Source organism: Triturus cristatus, chromosome 3_1 (assembly GCF_964204655.1).
Source record: "Triturus cristatus chromosome 3_1, aTriCri1.1, whole genome shotgun sequence".
In the NCBI taxonomy this organism is placed as follows: domain Eukaryota; kingdom Metazoa; phylum Chordata; class Amphibia; order Caudata; family Salamandridae; genus Triturus; species Triturus cristatus.
The window spans coordinates 239264053-239280465 of NC_140583.1; the positions used below are offsets into that span (position 1 = coordinate 239264053).

General features: G+C 45.0%; 1 protein-coding gene across 1 annotated transcript in view; it reads left to right on the forward strand.

Moving 5' to 3' along the window:
- Nucleotides 1-16413, forward strand: part of LOC146859999 (cysteine repeat modular protein 2-like) — a 648096-nt gene that overhangs the window by 40761 nt on the left and 590922 nt on the right. Inside the window, exon 4 of the mRNA XM_085643761.1 lies at nucleotides 14832-14874. Within this exon, the coding sequence (XP_085499887.1) occupies nucleotides 14832-14874 (43 nt within the window). The remainder of the gene's footprint in view (nucleotides 1-14831; nucleotides 14875-16413) is intronic.

Below are 16413 nucleotides of genomic sequence, written 5' to 3' on the forward strand. Positions count from 1 at the left end.
GAAACACAGAGTCTTCTGGGTGAAGTCAAAGATTCGTTTATTGGCTGCAGACCAATTACAGGTATCCTAGAAGTACAACAGCGTGTATGTTCTCAGGAGACTGCTGAAAATCATAGGAACGGGCTTCTCCTTAAGTACAAAATATCATGCTCCAGGCACACATTCCTTGGTTTACGATATGGCCATTATAAGTATACATTACAAACGAAAAAGCAGAGTCATGATGACCATCCCACATTCCAGTTCGGCCAGCCCACAATGATTTACACAGTAAGGTTCAGATCCCACATTTGATGTCAATAGACCCCCCAATAAACATGAGCATCTCCTGTTTTGGGAAACAAGTCATAAAGCAGGAACAAGCAGGTGTGGAAGAGATTAGCCGGGGGATTGTATAGAATGAAAGGGTTTTATGACGGGTCAAGCCCTGATGCTAATCACAGGTGGACGGAGGAAGGGGAGCTCGTGAGACCGGTTTGACCTGGGGCAGCAGAGCCAGCTGCCCAGGTCACAGAGAAGTCAAAGGAGAAGCCCATGTACTGTGAGGCCCGTATTTACTCCATTATAGCCTATGTGAGGGCAATGACAAGATGGCCACTGCTTCCAAAATGGAACCCGCGTAGTGAAGCAGAATAACGTGTACACAGTGCATTCATAGCTAGAACGATATATAAAGCACTTGTACATGTCGCATTTACCATTTGCGGTTTGTTAATACCAAGATAGACAGGGGTAGGGCCCTGTCCCCTACGCGGTCCCGAATATTAAAGTACGACAGACCCTACTTTTGCCCTTACATAGGCAATCACTATACTCATCTTAATCCGAGTCTAGGTCAATATTCACAAAGTCATGGAGATGTTGCTGTAGCATCATCCTATTACTTAGTTCGTTCCTCGATACAGGTTTCCTTACACATAAGGTAGCACAGAGGCCACATATCGCAGGAGCACACTGTATGCACAGACAGAACAGGAAAAGAATGGCTAAGATCATTCCAATGACCATCAGAACTTTCCAACCCCAGGCAGATATCAATTCCCAGAACCACCCCACCAGTGACCAATCTCCCTTATCCACGTGTATGGATTCAGATATTTTATGGAGTTTGGAGATGGCTTGATACACTGTTGGAGCATTATCTGGTATGAAAATGCAGCGACTGGATTGGATGACCTTGCATACCCCACCGCGGTCTGCAAGAATAACGTCTAGAACCATGCGGTTCTGCAGAGTCATAAGGCGATCCGCTTGGAGCTCAGCTGTCAGATTACTAAGGGCACCAGCCGTTACATTGACAGTGGATTCAACCACACGAGTCAGTTGTCTCAGGTTCCTACTATTGACCATAGGTCCCCAAAACGGCAGGAAACCCAAGAAGAAGTCTCCCGCTTCCTGACCGGCAGTATCCTCCTTACTAATCACACCTCTCACAACTCTGGTCTTGTGATAGTCAGAGGCAGCAGTAAATGTCGGCGGTAGCAAGTTCGCAATATAACATGTGCCCGAGAAATCAGGGGGCAGCCATGTATATGCTCGGTCATTACAGATGAAATATGTGCCCTTGGCAGCCAAAAACGCAGGGGAAAACTGCGACGGGAAGGTGTACGTTTCAGTACAGTCACTCCTTCCCAGTTGAGCTCTAGGATTCTGACCATTACCCTGTAAGCAGAACCGACCCATGTGGGGTACGACCCAGATTGGAGATGAGATTTTTCGCTGTCTTTCACCCAGACTAATACTATACCCCGTCGCGTTCCATCCTACATAAGGTCTCAACTCTTCTTTGGGAATGGATGAGTATGCATCGATATCCCTACTCATATCGGCAACTCCTTTTATCAAAGCCTTATTATTGGTGATAGGTCTGATGGAACGCGGTTGGCGAGGGGAATATGTATCTAGAGCATAGAGAAACATGGTCTGGAATGCCCATGACGATCCATTGTAACTATACGGCAGCACTAGGTAGGGAATACCCTTGTTAATGGTATGTGGCATTAACCCACACACCCAGCAATTGGTCGTATTCATTACCAGTTGGTGCTGGTGCGAGAGTTGGATAAACGAGTTATTTACGAACTCTGATCGTCTGGTCTGTTCGTGCTCAGGCAAAGGGTGAAAAGAGTGAGAGGAGGCGGTAGAAGGAGATATAGGCGGTTGACCGTGTGCAATGGGCTTTTGAGCGGAGAAAAACACAAATCCTACAATAAACATTATTATGCTACACAGTGTAAAAAGGCACAAAAAGACAAAACATTTACTTTTTACAATTCTACACATCCTTGCGTTAAAGTTCATTTCCTCAATCGGTCTCTCCATCTTAAAAAACTCCATCCTCTACTCGGGCCGCTCGCGGTGGATGAGTTTCTTCTGCTAAGGAGTACGCCTGTCAGTCCAGGGAAACGCCCTAGACCCACCAAAACCGTTGACCTAGCGTCTTCGGCCTGTACCCCAAAGTCTTGGCACCGCGACCCTGCGGCAGAACCCGGATGGTGGTTCGAAAAACAAAAATCAAGAAAGTCCTTCAGATGGGAGAGCAAAAATGTTAAAAAGGAAATAGTGAGGAAATCTTTATTTGTCCATGGGCCTAGGTCTCAAAGTATAGCGGAGACGGCCAGGTGCTGTTAGGTCTTGAAACAAAAGTTCAGGCTCAGTGGTGTCCAGTCGATTTGATGGTGGCACAGCTTCCTGCAGAATATTGTCACTCTCTTGGTCTGAAACTGTGTCTTTTATGCGTGCGTCACTGAATGGTACAAAACGAGGCACAGTGTCCGTCTCAGAGTCGGCGATACCCTCCTTGACCCACTGGTCATATGGCAGAGGCAAGGGGACTACTTTGCAGTGGGTACCATGGATCCAGTGTTTCTTCCCTTTTACTCGCACTGCTGATCTTGTCGAAAGAAGAACAAGATGAGGGCCGATCCAGCGAGGCTCGTCGTTGCTCTTGCGCTGGAAATTTCGGACTAGCACCCACGTACCAGGGTTGACAGGGTGTCCAGGAGTTTCAGAGGCTTGAGGGAGAGTATCATGTACCTGTTGGTGCAAAACACGCAGTTTAACAGTCAAATCATACAGGTAATCAAGCAGTACTGGATGCTCTATCTCACTGAACTTCGTAGGCCTCGGTACACCCCATACGTTGGCCGGACGGCCAAAAACAACCTCGTAAGGGCTAAGTCCCACTCGTGAGTGTATGGTCATTCTGGTGGACAGGAGTGCTAAAGGCAGAGCGTCAGGCCATTTAAGACCGGTGCTCGCCTGGATTTTGGCCAGCTTGAGCTTTAAGGCTCCATTGTAGCGTTCTACTAATCCAGCTGATTGGGGGTGATTTGCAGCGTGGAACTTCTGCTTTATCCCTAGCCCTTCACATACGTTCTTCATCACTTTACCCACAAACTCACTTCCATTATCACACCACACCATTCTTGGCTTCCCAAACCTAGGGAAAAATTCCTTCACAAGGGCTTTGGCTGTGGATAGGGCAGTGTTATCTTTCAGAGGATAAGCCTCTATCCATTTTGAGAAAGCACAAACAACCACCAGTACATATTTCAGGTTGTTGCATCTTTCCATGTGAATAAAGTCCAGCTGCAAAACTTCAAATGGACATGATGGGGGTGCAAAGTGACCAGCTGGAGTTGGGGTTCCCCTACCAGGGTTGTACTTCAAGCATACTATGCAATTCTTGACCACATTCTCTGCACACTTGGGAATCCCAGCATTCTGCCATACTGGAGCCAACAACTTGCATATACCTTTCGTACTGATATGTGCCATTCCATGTGCCATAGTAACCACTGGAAGCACATATGCATCAGGCAACAACCATCGCCTATGTTCTGTCAGATCAATCCAACAACCATTCTCATCCAACTTACCCATACTTTCTCTCCACTTGCTTAACTCTTCCTCTGTGGCTTCAGCTTGAAGCGACTTCACACTCTCTATTGTGTTCTCACACATTCCCACATCATTAACCCATCTTGCGGGGCCTGCAACATACATTCCAGTCTTCACATTCTGTGCTGTTTCTTTCGCGGTCTCATCAGCAAACGCATTCCCACGTCCAACATCATCTGTGACTTTCCTGTGTGCACTGCATTTCATGATCGCAACTTGCAACGGTAGGGTCAGTGACTCAAGGAGATCATTCACCAACTTGCCATTCCGAATTTTAGCTCCATGCGACGTCAGGAACCCACGCTCCTTCCACAGTCGCCCAAAATTATGAGCCACGCCAAAGGCGTACTGGCTATCTGTGTATATATTTACTCTCATTCCTTCAGATAACACACATGCTCTCGTGAGGGCGATTAATTCTGCTGCTTGGGCCGAATTATGTGGCACTCGTGCAGTTTCCACGACCGTGTGCAAAGTCGTGATAGCATATGCAGCAGTCGTGTCACCATTAGGGAGCTTGAAACATGAACCATCTACCCATAAAGTGCCATCACACTCAGTCAGGGGAGTATCTTTTAGATCTACTCTCCCTTTCGTCTCTTCTTCTGTTCTGAACAGACAATCATGTTACTCAATCTCATCTGAGTCTGCTGGAATTGGCAACAATGTAGCTGGATTCAGCGTATTGCATCTTTTTATGTGTATGTGATTTGCTAACAGTGTAAGCTCATAACCTGATAATCGCGCACTAGTCAAGTGTTGTGTCTTGGTCCTATTTAATAATGTGTCTACTGCGTGTGGAACCATAACAATCAATGTATTGTCCATTACCAAACCAGCAGATTGTCGGATTGACATCGCTGCAGCAGCTGTCGCTCTCAGACAGCTTGGCAATGCCCTCGCTACAGGGTCCAAGGTTGATGAAAAATATGCGCATGGGCGCGGTCTGTCGCCAAAAGGCTGTGTTAACACTGATAACGCACAACCATCTTTCTCGTGAACATACAATGTAAAAGGCTTACTGTAGTCAGGGGTACCCAACACAGGTGCTGAACATAATGCATTACGCAATTCCACAAAACTTTTCTGGCACTCTTCAGACCATGGGATAGGATTCGGTGTGTCTTTGCATGTCTGACCCCAGAAACAAGTCATAAAGCAGGAACAAGCAGGTGTGGAAGAGATTAGCCGGAGGATTGTATAGAATGAAAGGGTTTTATGACGGGTCAAGCCCTGATGCTAATCACAGGTGGACGGAGGAAAGGGAACTCGTGAGACCGGTTTGACCTGGGGCAGCAGAGCCAGCTGCCCAGGTCACAGAGAAGTCAAAGGAGAAGCCCATGTACTGTGAGGCCCGTATTTACTCCATTATAGCCTATGTGAGGGCAATGACAAGATGGCCACTGCTTCCAAAATGGAACCCGCGTAGTGAAGCAGAATAACGTGTACACAGTGCATTCATAGCTAGAACGATATATAAAGCACTTGTACATGCCGCATTTACCATTTGCGGTTTGTTAATACCAAGATAGACAGGGGTAGGGCCCTGTCCCCTACGCGGTCCCGAATATTAAAGTACGACACTTCTAAGCATTGTTTTTCACTTCAATTAGAAATTGCATTTCTCCGTTTGGATTTTTGTCACTTTAGTCTCAAATAATTTATTACATTTTACGCTATTGTTTTGAGATTTTTCTTGTGCTGTGTCTTTTCACTTTTTTACTGTTTGAAGTGCCGCAATAACACTTAAACCTGACTGCTTTGTGTTACGCTACTTGTGGGTTGAGAACATGTTTGTTTGGGGTTTGCAAATAGTTCAAACTAAAGAATTGTTGTTGCTGCTTAAGTAAGGTTTCACCTCCTTCAACCAGTAACCCTATTTTCTACATCTGTGTTCAGCGATGAGTTGAGCAGTGCTATTCAGTGATTTTGTGTTACACTAAAAATCCCAGATAAATAATAGGATACCAATTTGAGTTTTAAAATTTTTTCTTGATTGCCACTTTTTTTTTTTTTAGCTTTTTCCAGATTCATCCTCATTACACCTTACTATCTGTGGCCATACCTGCAGAAATGGAATTCAAGCTTATCATCCTGAAGAGCTTCACTGTGGTCATGCTCAATCACTTCTGTAAGGAAAGGAAACATTCAACCAAGAAGTTGGAGCTTCAGAAAGCTCTGAGGGCATGGGCGGACACTATTCAGTTGCTGAGAGCAACAGAAGATGGGAATGAGATGGGTGATATGGAGGAGCAAGAGCAGGGCCTGGATGCAAGCCCTGAGATGCAGGACTCATGGGAGGGAGATGACTTGCCTTCTGAGTTGGAATTTCCTGCCAGAGCAGAGAGCAGTGTGTCTTCTTCACAAGGCCTGTCCCCAGAGGAGCTGGTGGGCAGGAGGCTGAAAGGGAACACAGACTGCAGATGGCCAGCCTCAAGATAGAGGAGAAGAAAGCTGAGGCTGAGAGAGCCTTGGCAAGGGAAAAAGCTGAGGCTGAAAGAGCCTTGAAGGAAAAGTGACTAGCCATAGATGAAAGAAGAATGGCATATGATCTGAGTCTCAGAGAGCTTGACATCAGAACTAGGCAAGTAGAGTCCAGCAACAAGAGTGGCAGGATACCCACAGTGTCTGAAGAGGTCAACAGAGTTTGAATACCTATAGATCTGGTGCCCAGCTATATGTTAGGGCAGTGTTTCCCAATCTGTGGTCCGCGGACCCCCAGGGGTCCGTGACACATTTCCAGGGGGTCCGCAAGCAACAGTTTTAATAGCACTTCAAAGTTCCTTGAATAATCTGCAGTTTTCGGGCAACTATAAAAGTGTCAAGATAAAATCCAGTGACTAATGCACCTGCAGGAAAGAGATGCGTGTTTTGTTCAGTAGCAGGTTTGACTCATCTAAGGTAGCGCAGAGGGTTAATATGCCTGCTGCAAAGAATGTGTACCATGCATTTAAAAATAAAATCAGTAGTTTAAGTATATAGCTCAGTGGGTTGCTGCTTTTGTCACAGAGATTATTTTGTTATTGTGCAGTTTATGAGTTACAATCATAATCTAGCACCTTAAACTATGACTTGCCATCAAACAGCTGCATGCAAACTGCATGGTACAAGTTAGTATGCTATCTTTTTTCCCAGTCTTTCATAATCCTCATATTGCCAAAAAGGTTTGTTTGGGTAGAATTAAACTGTTATAATTAAAGCCAAAGCTAACCCCTATGTTACATTCTGTATCAAGATTTTGTGCTTCTCCAGACCAAGCGATCTTAAAAAATGCTCACCAGTATGGATGACGTGAATCCTACACCTTAAAGTCCCCTTTGCCTTATATAATATAACATTTTCTACACTCCGATTTACACACGTACGATTCATTGTCTCTGTATGTGTGTGATATAAAGTGCTCTGACACCCTACACTTGTATGAGAGATGCTATAAGAAAAATGAAATGCATATGACAGAGGGACTATTGAGAGAAGAGAGGCACTGTTGGAGAGTGATAGTGAAGGATTCATAAAAGAGCCCCAAAAAGATTGTTCTACTGTTGCATAGTAAGGTCATCATTTACTATGCTTTAAAAACAAATTCAATTCAATACATAATGACAAATGTGTTGCAGAATGCACCATTTTTTCCCAAATTTCCTTGGTGGGAGAGCCCCTCCAAAGTTTGCTCTGCAGTGGCCAGACACACTCACTGCACTTAGTACTGGGACTGGTCTGACAACATTTGCCAGGGCTGCTTTGGGTTTCCAGCCTGGCACTGGCAGGAGCCTCAAACTGCGAAATTGAACCAAATATTGAAAAGTTAGTTGCCGAGATGCAGCACTAACCATCCCATTAAAAGTTTTCGATTTTGCTAATTCTTTCTATATAAAATATTAAAATCTTTAGTGATTAGAGTATTTGTTTTGTGTGCACAAGTGTGTGTTTACTTTTTTCAAACTACTGTTTTAATGTTTGAAATTTAAATCGTACAATTGTTTGGGGTTCTTGGCTTCCAATAGTGACTCAATATGGGTCTTCAGGAGTCAACGTTTGGGAACCACTGTGTTAGGGGACTGCATAGACAAGTGGTTTCTGCTTATAATGCGACCCTTAAGATGCACTGGGTTCATAGAAGAGTTTGGGGGTGGTTCACTCCACAAGCACATGCCTACAGTGGGGAGGGATACCCTGTTTACACTGGAAATGATGGACCAGATGTAGTACATTAGAATGAAAAACATCCTTGTCACCAAGTTTGGGCTCACCCCCGAGAAGTACCCTTATTAGATTCAGGGACTGCCAAAAGATGCAGAACCAGTCTTGGGTGGATTATCTAAATTATGCCAGCAAGGTACTGAATAGTTGGGTGTGGGGCTGCAAAGTTGATGATTTCACTTCATTGTTTTAAGTGATACTCATGGAGCACATGTTGAGTCTCTATTTTACACAGCTCTGCCAGCACCTGATTGAAAATAAGCTCACTGATCCTAAGTAGCTTCCCAAGGAGGCGAAGCTCTGGGTCAGCACCAGAGTGTCTAAAAATGTATCTAGGGAGAATCACCAAAAGGGTGGTCAGGGGTCTCACCAGAAGAAAGAAGGGCAGCTAACTTAAAAATAAGGAGTCCTCTAAAGGCTGATAACATAATTCCCACGGTACAACAGTAGCCAGTCCCAATGTGAACCAAATAAAAAGGGGTTCTTTGACAAGCAGACAGGGAGGTTTTTCCCCCAGTGCTCTGAGTGCTACAAGTATGGTGACTCCAATGGCGATACCAGACATCCCAAGAGGGCACAGCCTCCTACTGGAGGTCAGACACCTGGGTTGTCCGCTGAAGCGCTCGGAAAGAAGGCGGTTCCAGTTCGCATTGGAGAGAGAGAAATGGTACCAAAAGCCCATATGCCTTTAAATACGTTTGAGTAAAGGCAGTAGGCCACCATCAATGGACACAGAGTGAAGGCTCTGAGAGACACAGAAGCCAGTATGACTACCATGAGGTGATATCTGGGGTCCTCAGAGCAGGCCAACCCTAATATATTCCACCAGGTCATAGTCGCAGACAACCGCGGGAGTCACTACCCAGTGGCTGTGTTTCCCTTGGAGTCGGGGGGGGGGGTCCTCAAGTTCTTTGAAAGTAGCTGTGAATCCTGCCATACCTGTAGATTGCCTGTTGTCTAAAGACCCACAAGGTCCATGGCTGCTCAAGAGGGATTAAAGGAAACCTGGAGCCTGGAAGAATGGCCCAGTCAGCTGCCAAGAAGGTGCTGGGAACTAGCCCCTGAAGTTCCTGTGGTCCAGGTTGACAGGGTGCCTAAGGTAGTCACCACTGAGTCTACTGGGAGGATATTGCCACCCTAGGAGACCTGCCTGACCTTTTTGAATGGCAAGTTGAGAGTAGGCCTACTCGGTAGGAATTCTGCAAGGCACAGAAAGAGTGCACCACTCTAGAGGGCTGGAGGCGACAAGCTTAGGCCCGCGCAGCATGTGATACCTCTAAAGATCACCTTATCTATTGTGAGAAAGACCTCCTATACAGTGAGCCTTAGGTTCCTGGTCCTCCTGAGGGAGCTGGTGTGCGGGTGGACCCCAATGTTGCAGGACCTTCCTACTGGGGTTGGCTCATTATCTCCCCCTGGCAGGACATCTAGAGCAGGCAAGACTTTTGCCAGGCTTGTTCCCCACTTCTATTGGCTCAGGGTGAAGACAATCTCAGACACATTCAGCAGGTTCCATCCAACCTTCCAGGTCAGTGGTAATAAAGGGAAAGAGTTGAAGGTTCCCTTGACTGTCATTGGCACTCCCTTTGAACAGGTGGACATCAACATGGTTGGTCCTTTGGACCTCAAGACAGCCTTAGGTAACAGGTTGGTCCTGGTCTTGGTGGACCACATGATACCCAGAGGCCATCCCTCTGAGGTTGGTGAGAGCCCCTTCGGTGGGGCTCTAATGATGATTTTACCCGCATAGGGTTCCCCAAAGAAGTGGTGTATGACAAGGGAACTAACTTCAAATCATCATACATGAAGTCCATGTGGGATGAGCGTGGGGTAATCTACAAGATCACTACACCCTACCACCCTCAAACCAACAGGATTGTTGAGAGATTCAACAAGAACCTGTAGAGCAGGATAATGGGCCTGCCTATGCAGATGAAGCGGGAGTGAGAACTTCCTCTTACCATGCCTGCTGTTCATCTACAGGGAAGTACAGGAGAAGGGGTTTTGAGTTTAACCCATTTGAGCAACCTCTTAGCCTTGTGAGAGAGGAGTGAGAGCAAGCTCCCAGGAAACCCCCTCAGGATTTCACCAGCTACTTGCTGGCTGTCCATTAGCAGATGCGGAGCTTGAGGCCGGTCAAGAGGTAATGAAACTCTTGTACGGCCAGAAGGCCACTCTGATGCACTTTCAGCCTGGCCAGAAGGAGTGGGTAATGGAGCCTGTGGAGGCCAGTGCTTGCCTAGATCGTTGGACAGTCCCATTTGAGATGAAAGGGGATACCACCTACCTGGTGAGCCTCAAGAACCCCTGAAATCCCCAATGGTGCTCCACATAAACTGCCTCGGTCCACCCTTTGAGAAGTCTGAAGTCACCATGCTCTTGGTGAGAGATGACGGAGTGGAAAAGTAGAGAGAGCCCCTCCCTGAGCTCCTGTCTACCACGGAGCATGATGGGGTCAATAGAGGGTGTTAACATCTCTCCAAATCTGACCCCAGAACAGCAGAATGTCTTTAACTAGTTTCGGGGGCAGTTTTCTTCTTCGTTCTCCTTCACCACTGGGCTTACACTCTTGTATGCCCATAATAAAGATACTAGGCTGTTGCACAACGTGAGTGCTAGCATTAAGGAGGAAGTCTCCAAGATGCTTGCATCAGGAGTGATTAAACCCTCCAGAAGTCCCTGGTCCAGAGCTGTGGTTCTGGTATCCAAGGCTGCCCCACCGGATGCCTCTCCAAATCTGAGGTTCTATGAGGACTACAGAGGACTCATTCAGTCACTAAGACAGACGCTCACCCCATCCCCCGAGCTGATGAACTCATAGACAGGCTGAGGACTGCCAAATGTCTCTACTTTGATCTCACATCAGGGTACTGGCAGATTGCTCTGACTGAAGGGCAAAAGAGAGGACTGCATTCTCCACCCATAGGGCCACTTCCAATTCAGGAGGATGCCATTTGGCTTAAATAATGCCCCTGCCACCTTTCCGAGATTGGTGAACTCTGTGCTGCCTACCTAGATTGCATAGCTGTCTTCAGCTCTAGATCGGAGGAACACCCGTACCACCTCCTGGAGATGCTTCAGACCCTGCAGCGGGCAGGCCTGATTATCAAGCCAGTAACTGCCATGGTACAGTGGTGAATCTGGGCCACATTGTGGGCTGGGGCAAAGTGCAGCCGCTGAAGGCCAAGATTTGAGACTACCTGGCCTGGCAACCCCATAACATTCAGAATGAGGTGAGAGCTTTCCTGGACCTTACATGATACTACAGGAGGTTTGTTGAGGGATATGGCGCCATTGTTGCCCCCTTAACTGAACTGACTTTGAAGAAGCAGCCCAAAAAAGGTGATCTGGACAGAGGTCTGTCAGAAAGCTTTTGATTCCTTCAGGGAAACCATGTGTACAGCACCTGTACTCAAGGCTCTTGATTTCTCCAAGGAGTTAATTGTGCAGACAAACGCTTCAGAGCATGGTGTAGGACTGTCTTAGCACAGTTTATTGAGGAGGACATAGACCAATTGGTAGCCTTCATAAGCAGAAGGTTACTTCTCCAGGAACAGAGGTGGAGTGCTGTTGAGAGGGAGGCCTTTGCTGTAGTCTGGGCACTGAAGAAGCTGATAGCATTCCTGTTTGGGAAACAGACAGCAGGATGTTCAGATGGCTCATGCAAATGAGAGGTGAGAATCGCTAGCTATTGAGGTGGTCCATCTCCCTTGAAGGAAATGACTTTACAGTGGAAGACAGTCCTGTATCAGGCCACATTAATGCTCATTGTCTCTTCAGGTTCTACCACCTTAGTGATAAGAACTCTTAGGAATCTGTGTAGTTTCCCCACTTTCAGCTGTGGGGGGAGCACGTCTTAGACCTGTAAGCCTTAGGGTGGCCTTCCCCTTAACGCTTTGCCGTACTCCTCCATATTTGCTGATCATGTTTTTTTTACCTTAAGGCTCTGTGCATGTTACTACTGCTACCCCAGTGCTAAAATGTGTGTGCTCGCTCCCTAAAATATGGTAAAATTGGCTTACAGTCAATTGGCATGTGAAATCTACTTGTAAGTCCCTAGTAAAGTAGCACTACAAGTACCCAGGGCCTGTAAACAAAATGTTACTATGGGCCTACAGCACTTAAAGTGCCTCCCACTTCTAAAGTAGCCCTTTAGACATGTCATAGGCCTGCCATTGCAGCCGGTGTGTGCAGTTTTTATTTCTTATATCGACTTCGTGAAATAAACCTTTTGGCAGGCCTAAACGTTCCTTTTGAACACATAAAAGTCATCCCTAGGGTAGGTCCTAAACAGACATCCCAGAGGGCAGAGTGCAGTGTATTTAAAAAATTGAAGATTAACATTCATGTTTTACATGTTCTGGTAGTGGAATACTAAATTAAATTTGTTTTTACTACTGCTTCCAAAGGCTAGCATTGGGCTACCTTATTACATTTATGTTGTGATAGTTTTCAATTGGGAGCAGATAAATATGTCTAGTTTGATGTCTAAGGAATTATAATTTAAACACCTTTTCTGTGGCAAAGTTGGATTTTAAGTCACAATTTTGAAAATAGTACTTTCAGAAAGTTGTCATTTTCTTGTCCCAACCATTTGGTGCCTGCAGCCTGTATCTGGGTCCAATGACTAGGTGTAGCTGGCAGTTGGTCTTTGTGTATTGCTTCCAGACTAGGAGACAAAGGGAGAATAGGTGTTGTGAGGATGGGCCATCTCTGACTTGAAGGGCGGGGGGGGAGTGGCTGTCACCTATCACGATTGCACATCACAAAGACTCTGCCTGGGCACACTCACAAAGGGTTTGACACTAGTCTTTTGTGTCCCCAGACAAGCAAGGGCCAGAGCAGAGATACAGAAAATTCCAAACACCTGTGGAGGTGAAAACCTCTATAACTTTCTCCCACTTCAAAGCTGGCATCAGGTATAAATATTTCACTTTCAGTATACCTCCGGACCTTTGGAAGACTCAGACTGCTATGCTATTCTGCAAGAAGGACTGCTACTCTGCTGCCCTGCTGCATGAGAGATAAGGATTGTACCTGCATCTTTAAGCCAGGGCTTTCAGGAATGGCTAGTTGACTGGCCTTCTGATCAGACCCCCAGGGAAAGAAAAGACTCCAACAACTTTGAACCCAGCACCTGGACTCTGCCTGCTGGAAGTCTTGCCTCCCAAGTAGTGCCACCACTGTCACGGACACATGGAAGTGGGCCTGAAGATGCTCTGCTAGCTCACTTATATATTCATTACTCTGCTGAAAAGTATGACGTAATACCCAGAAGAAATTGTCTGAACAGACCCAAAATTAATTGCCTGTACAACACCGAGTTAAATACCGGCAGGCAACACACTTCAGGAAACCACAGCGCAGAGATTCATGCCCATCGGGTGTCCATTAAAAATGAAGTGAATTAGTTGCGTAAGCACGAAGCATTGTCATGGATTTGATGGATGGGAAGGACTTTCCCGTTATAATGTTTTAGCTCATCGTGAAGTTGGGTCTAAATTTAAGTTGGAAAGAAAATTCAAACTGAAAGGACAATTTTGGAGAAAAGAGCGGATTGTGTGTTTGTTCTGAGTCCTGGGGAGAACCCTAAAAGACACACAATAGGGTTGAATGTGTAGAATGATTTTTTACCAAACATGTGTTCTATGTCTGCATTATCATTGAGGCTCATGGTGTGAATTAATTTAAATATCAACTGTGATGGTTTGTAATAAGCCCAACTGGCTCACTGTTTTTTTGTTGGCATATTTATATAGCGCGAACTCAACCCGAAGGTATTGGAGCGCTTTACATGAGCACCGTATTTACATTACACATTCAGGCATGGGGAGATTAAGTGATCTGCCCAGAATCACAGGATGTGGACGCGACCTCGAGGCTCGAACTCTGGTTTCCAGCACCAAAGTCGGCAGCGTAGCCGACGGACCACATCCTCTCTGTTTGGTATTACCCTTGTGGAAAGAATATAAAAGGAGACTGTTGTAACGCCAGCTTGAAAGGTGTTATTTGTTTCAATAAATCACAAATGGTTTTCATTTTTATAGATCTGAGGAATCAAGACGTTTGTATTAGGTGATCTAAATTGATGTTCTGTCTATGTGAGTTTTTGTTTGACTTTTTATACTATTGTAATTGATGTTCTTTTTTGTGTCTCTGTGTAGTTTAATGTTTTGTGACAAATTGATGTTTCAAACAGATGAATAATGCATTCTGATAATTTTGATAAAATATGTCAATTAAGAAAAATAAACAATATGGTCATATTAAGTGTAATGTGATTATGGTGTGTTTTGGTGAACTGATATCAGTACTGGCATGCGTGTAGTTGTTTCGCTGACTCCTCTCCAGCACCCGTCTGTGGAGACATAATGGCGACTCTCTGCTAAGAACAGGTACACCAGTCCATTAACTTCACCGAGCCCCATTCTTGTGAGTGTCTTATTGCTGCTAATGAGTGCAGTTTCAAATCTCATGGCCTCTTTACCAAGTTGTTGGTTTGCCTTTAATATTTTACAAATCATACAATATCTGCTTTCATGTATAACTAAAATTTATCACCACATCCTATCTTTAGCCTAAGTAGCATATTTGCAAAAATCAAATAACTAAAACATGTGCACCTCTGGTCAAAGTAACATGAAATGATGCACCTTTTTATTTTGCTGTATGCTCTTTTTACTTTGCTAATTCATTAAATACATCTTATGGTTGTCTTTGTTTCCTAGACAATCCTGAATTTTGCACTAGCTGCTTAGAAGGCTACTTCCTGTAAGTACATATTTATGTTATCCATTATTTTTACTTTTGCTTTATGTCAATGGCTTAAATAATCGATTTGTAATTCTTAACAAAATGTGAAATGCAAGCTCCATTTTGCATCTGACACATCGGCATGTCAAGAGTCTATGGACACTAGTGCACACATTATAAGGGTCCCTTTGGCTGTCCTTGAAGGAGTAAAATACAACAATAATTAGGGTTCATTGGGCTCCACAGATCTTTGAGCCCTGGTGCCACTGCCCCTGCTGCACCATTGATGTCGACGGCCCTGTGTTTGCTGTATATTACCTTCATTTCAGTGCATGTTTAATCTTATGAAAAGCTTTCATTATGAGTTCAGTAAGATAATGGCCAAATGAAATTCAAACGTGGTCGTATGTGGTCTCCTTTTCCCCATAGGAGAAACAGAGACACTGTAAATCTGCCCTGGAGTGGGGAAATATTCAAGCTGTTTACAGTAGATTATTCATGAGGCTAGTATCTGTTTGCGGGTTGAGTACGTGTTTTATTAATATGGGAACATTCTGACTCCCAGGTGAAGATATTTGCTTTTTAAGATTCTGCACTGCAAACCGTGACACTTCATTTTTCTTAGAACAGTTTTTTTCTAGTGCACAGTTTCCATCTCTGGGACTCAGCTGCCCTAATTGGGACCTTAACAAGTTATTTGATCGTTTTTTCTTGCATCGAGAAATCACTTATATTCCTAATGAAGTGCACATTGCGTCCAGTTGAGCAGGCAGCGCTATTTCGGTTACACGTGTTGGCCACATCTCCAAGTGCTAATTATCTCATAACTGAATGTCGCCTCAAGGATGTTACTGCAAATGAGAATGAGGCACGTAGGTCTGGGAATTTTAAGGTGTCTGTGGCTGACGACACTTTGAAGAAAATCTTAGGTAATTAAAAGAGTTTGTCACACACACCCTCTCAGCCATCTTCCCTATCTCCATGAATGTCTTTCTAGCATTGCCTCCTTTGTAGACAGAGTACTAAACACAACATACACATAAAGATGAAGGCAGCTGGGAAATCTGCCTTCCTTGACTGCAGAGCACGACAGGAATTTAAAAACAAGCATGTGTAATGAAATAGGTCTCGCATTCACGCGCGTTATTGGCGTTGCAAATGACAATGCCTTTTATTTATGTTTTGAGTTTTAAAACCTAACCAAAAGGCTTTGTCATTTACAATGCTAATAGCTTAAAGTCTCGCAAATGCGATACCTATTGCATTGCAAAAAAGGGCCTTCTCGACCGCTTGTTAGATTGTAAATATCAGAGGAAGAGACCGGCCTGCGACGTCTTCAAAGTAGTGATAAATTGTGCAGTGAAGAAGATGTGTAAGCATTGTAAATTACACAGACACAAATTGTGAAGTGAGAGTTACACATAATCCGAGCTATAAACACTAACAAGGCGATCCAATACCTTTTGCTCTGTGATTACACTGTCACGGCTCAGGAGGAGGAGCGGGAGGGGTGGGCTATTTCCTGCCCTCTCCGTGATTTGAGTGTGCAGTGTGACA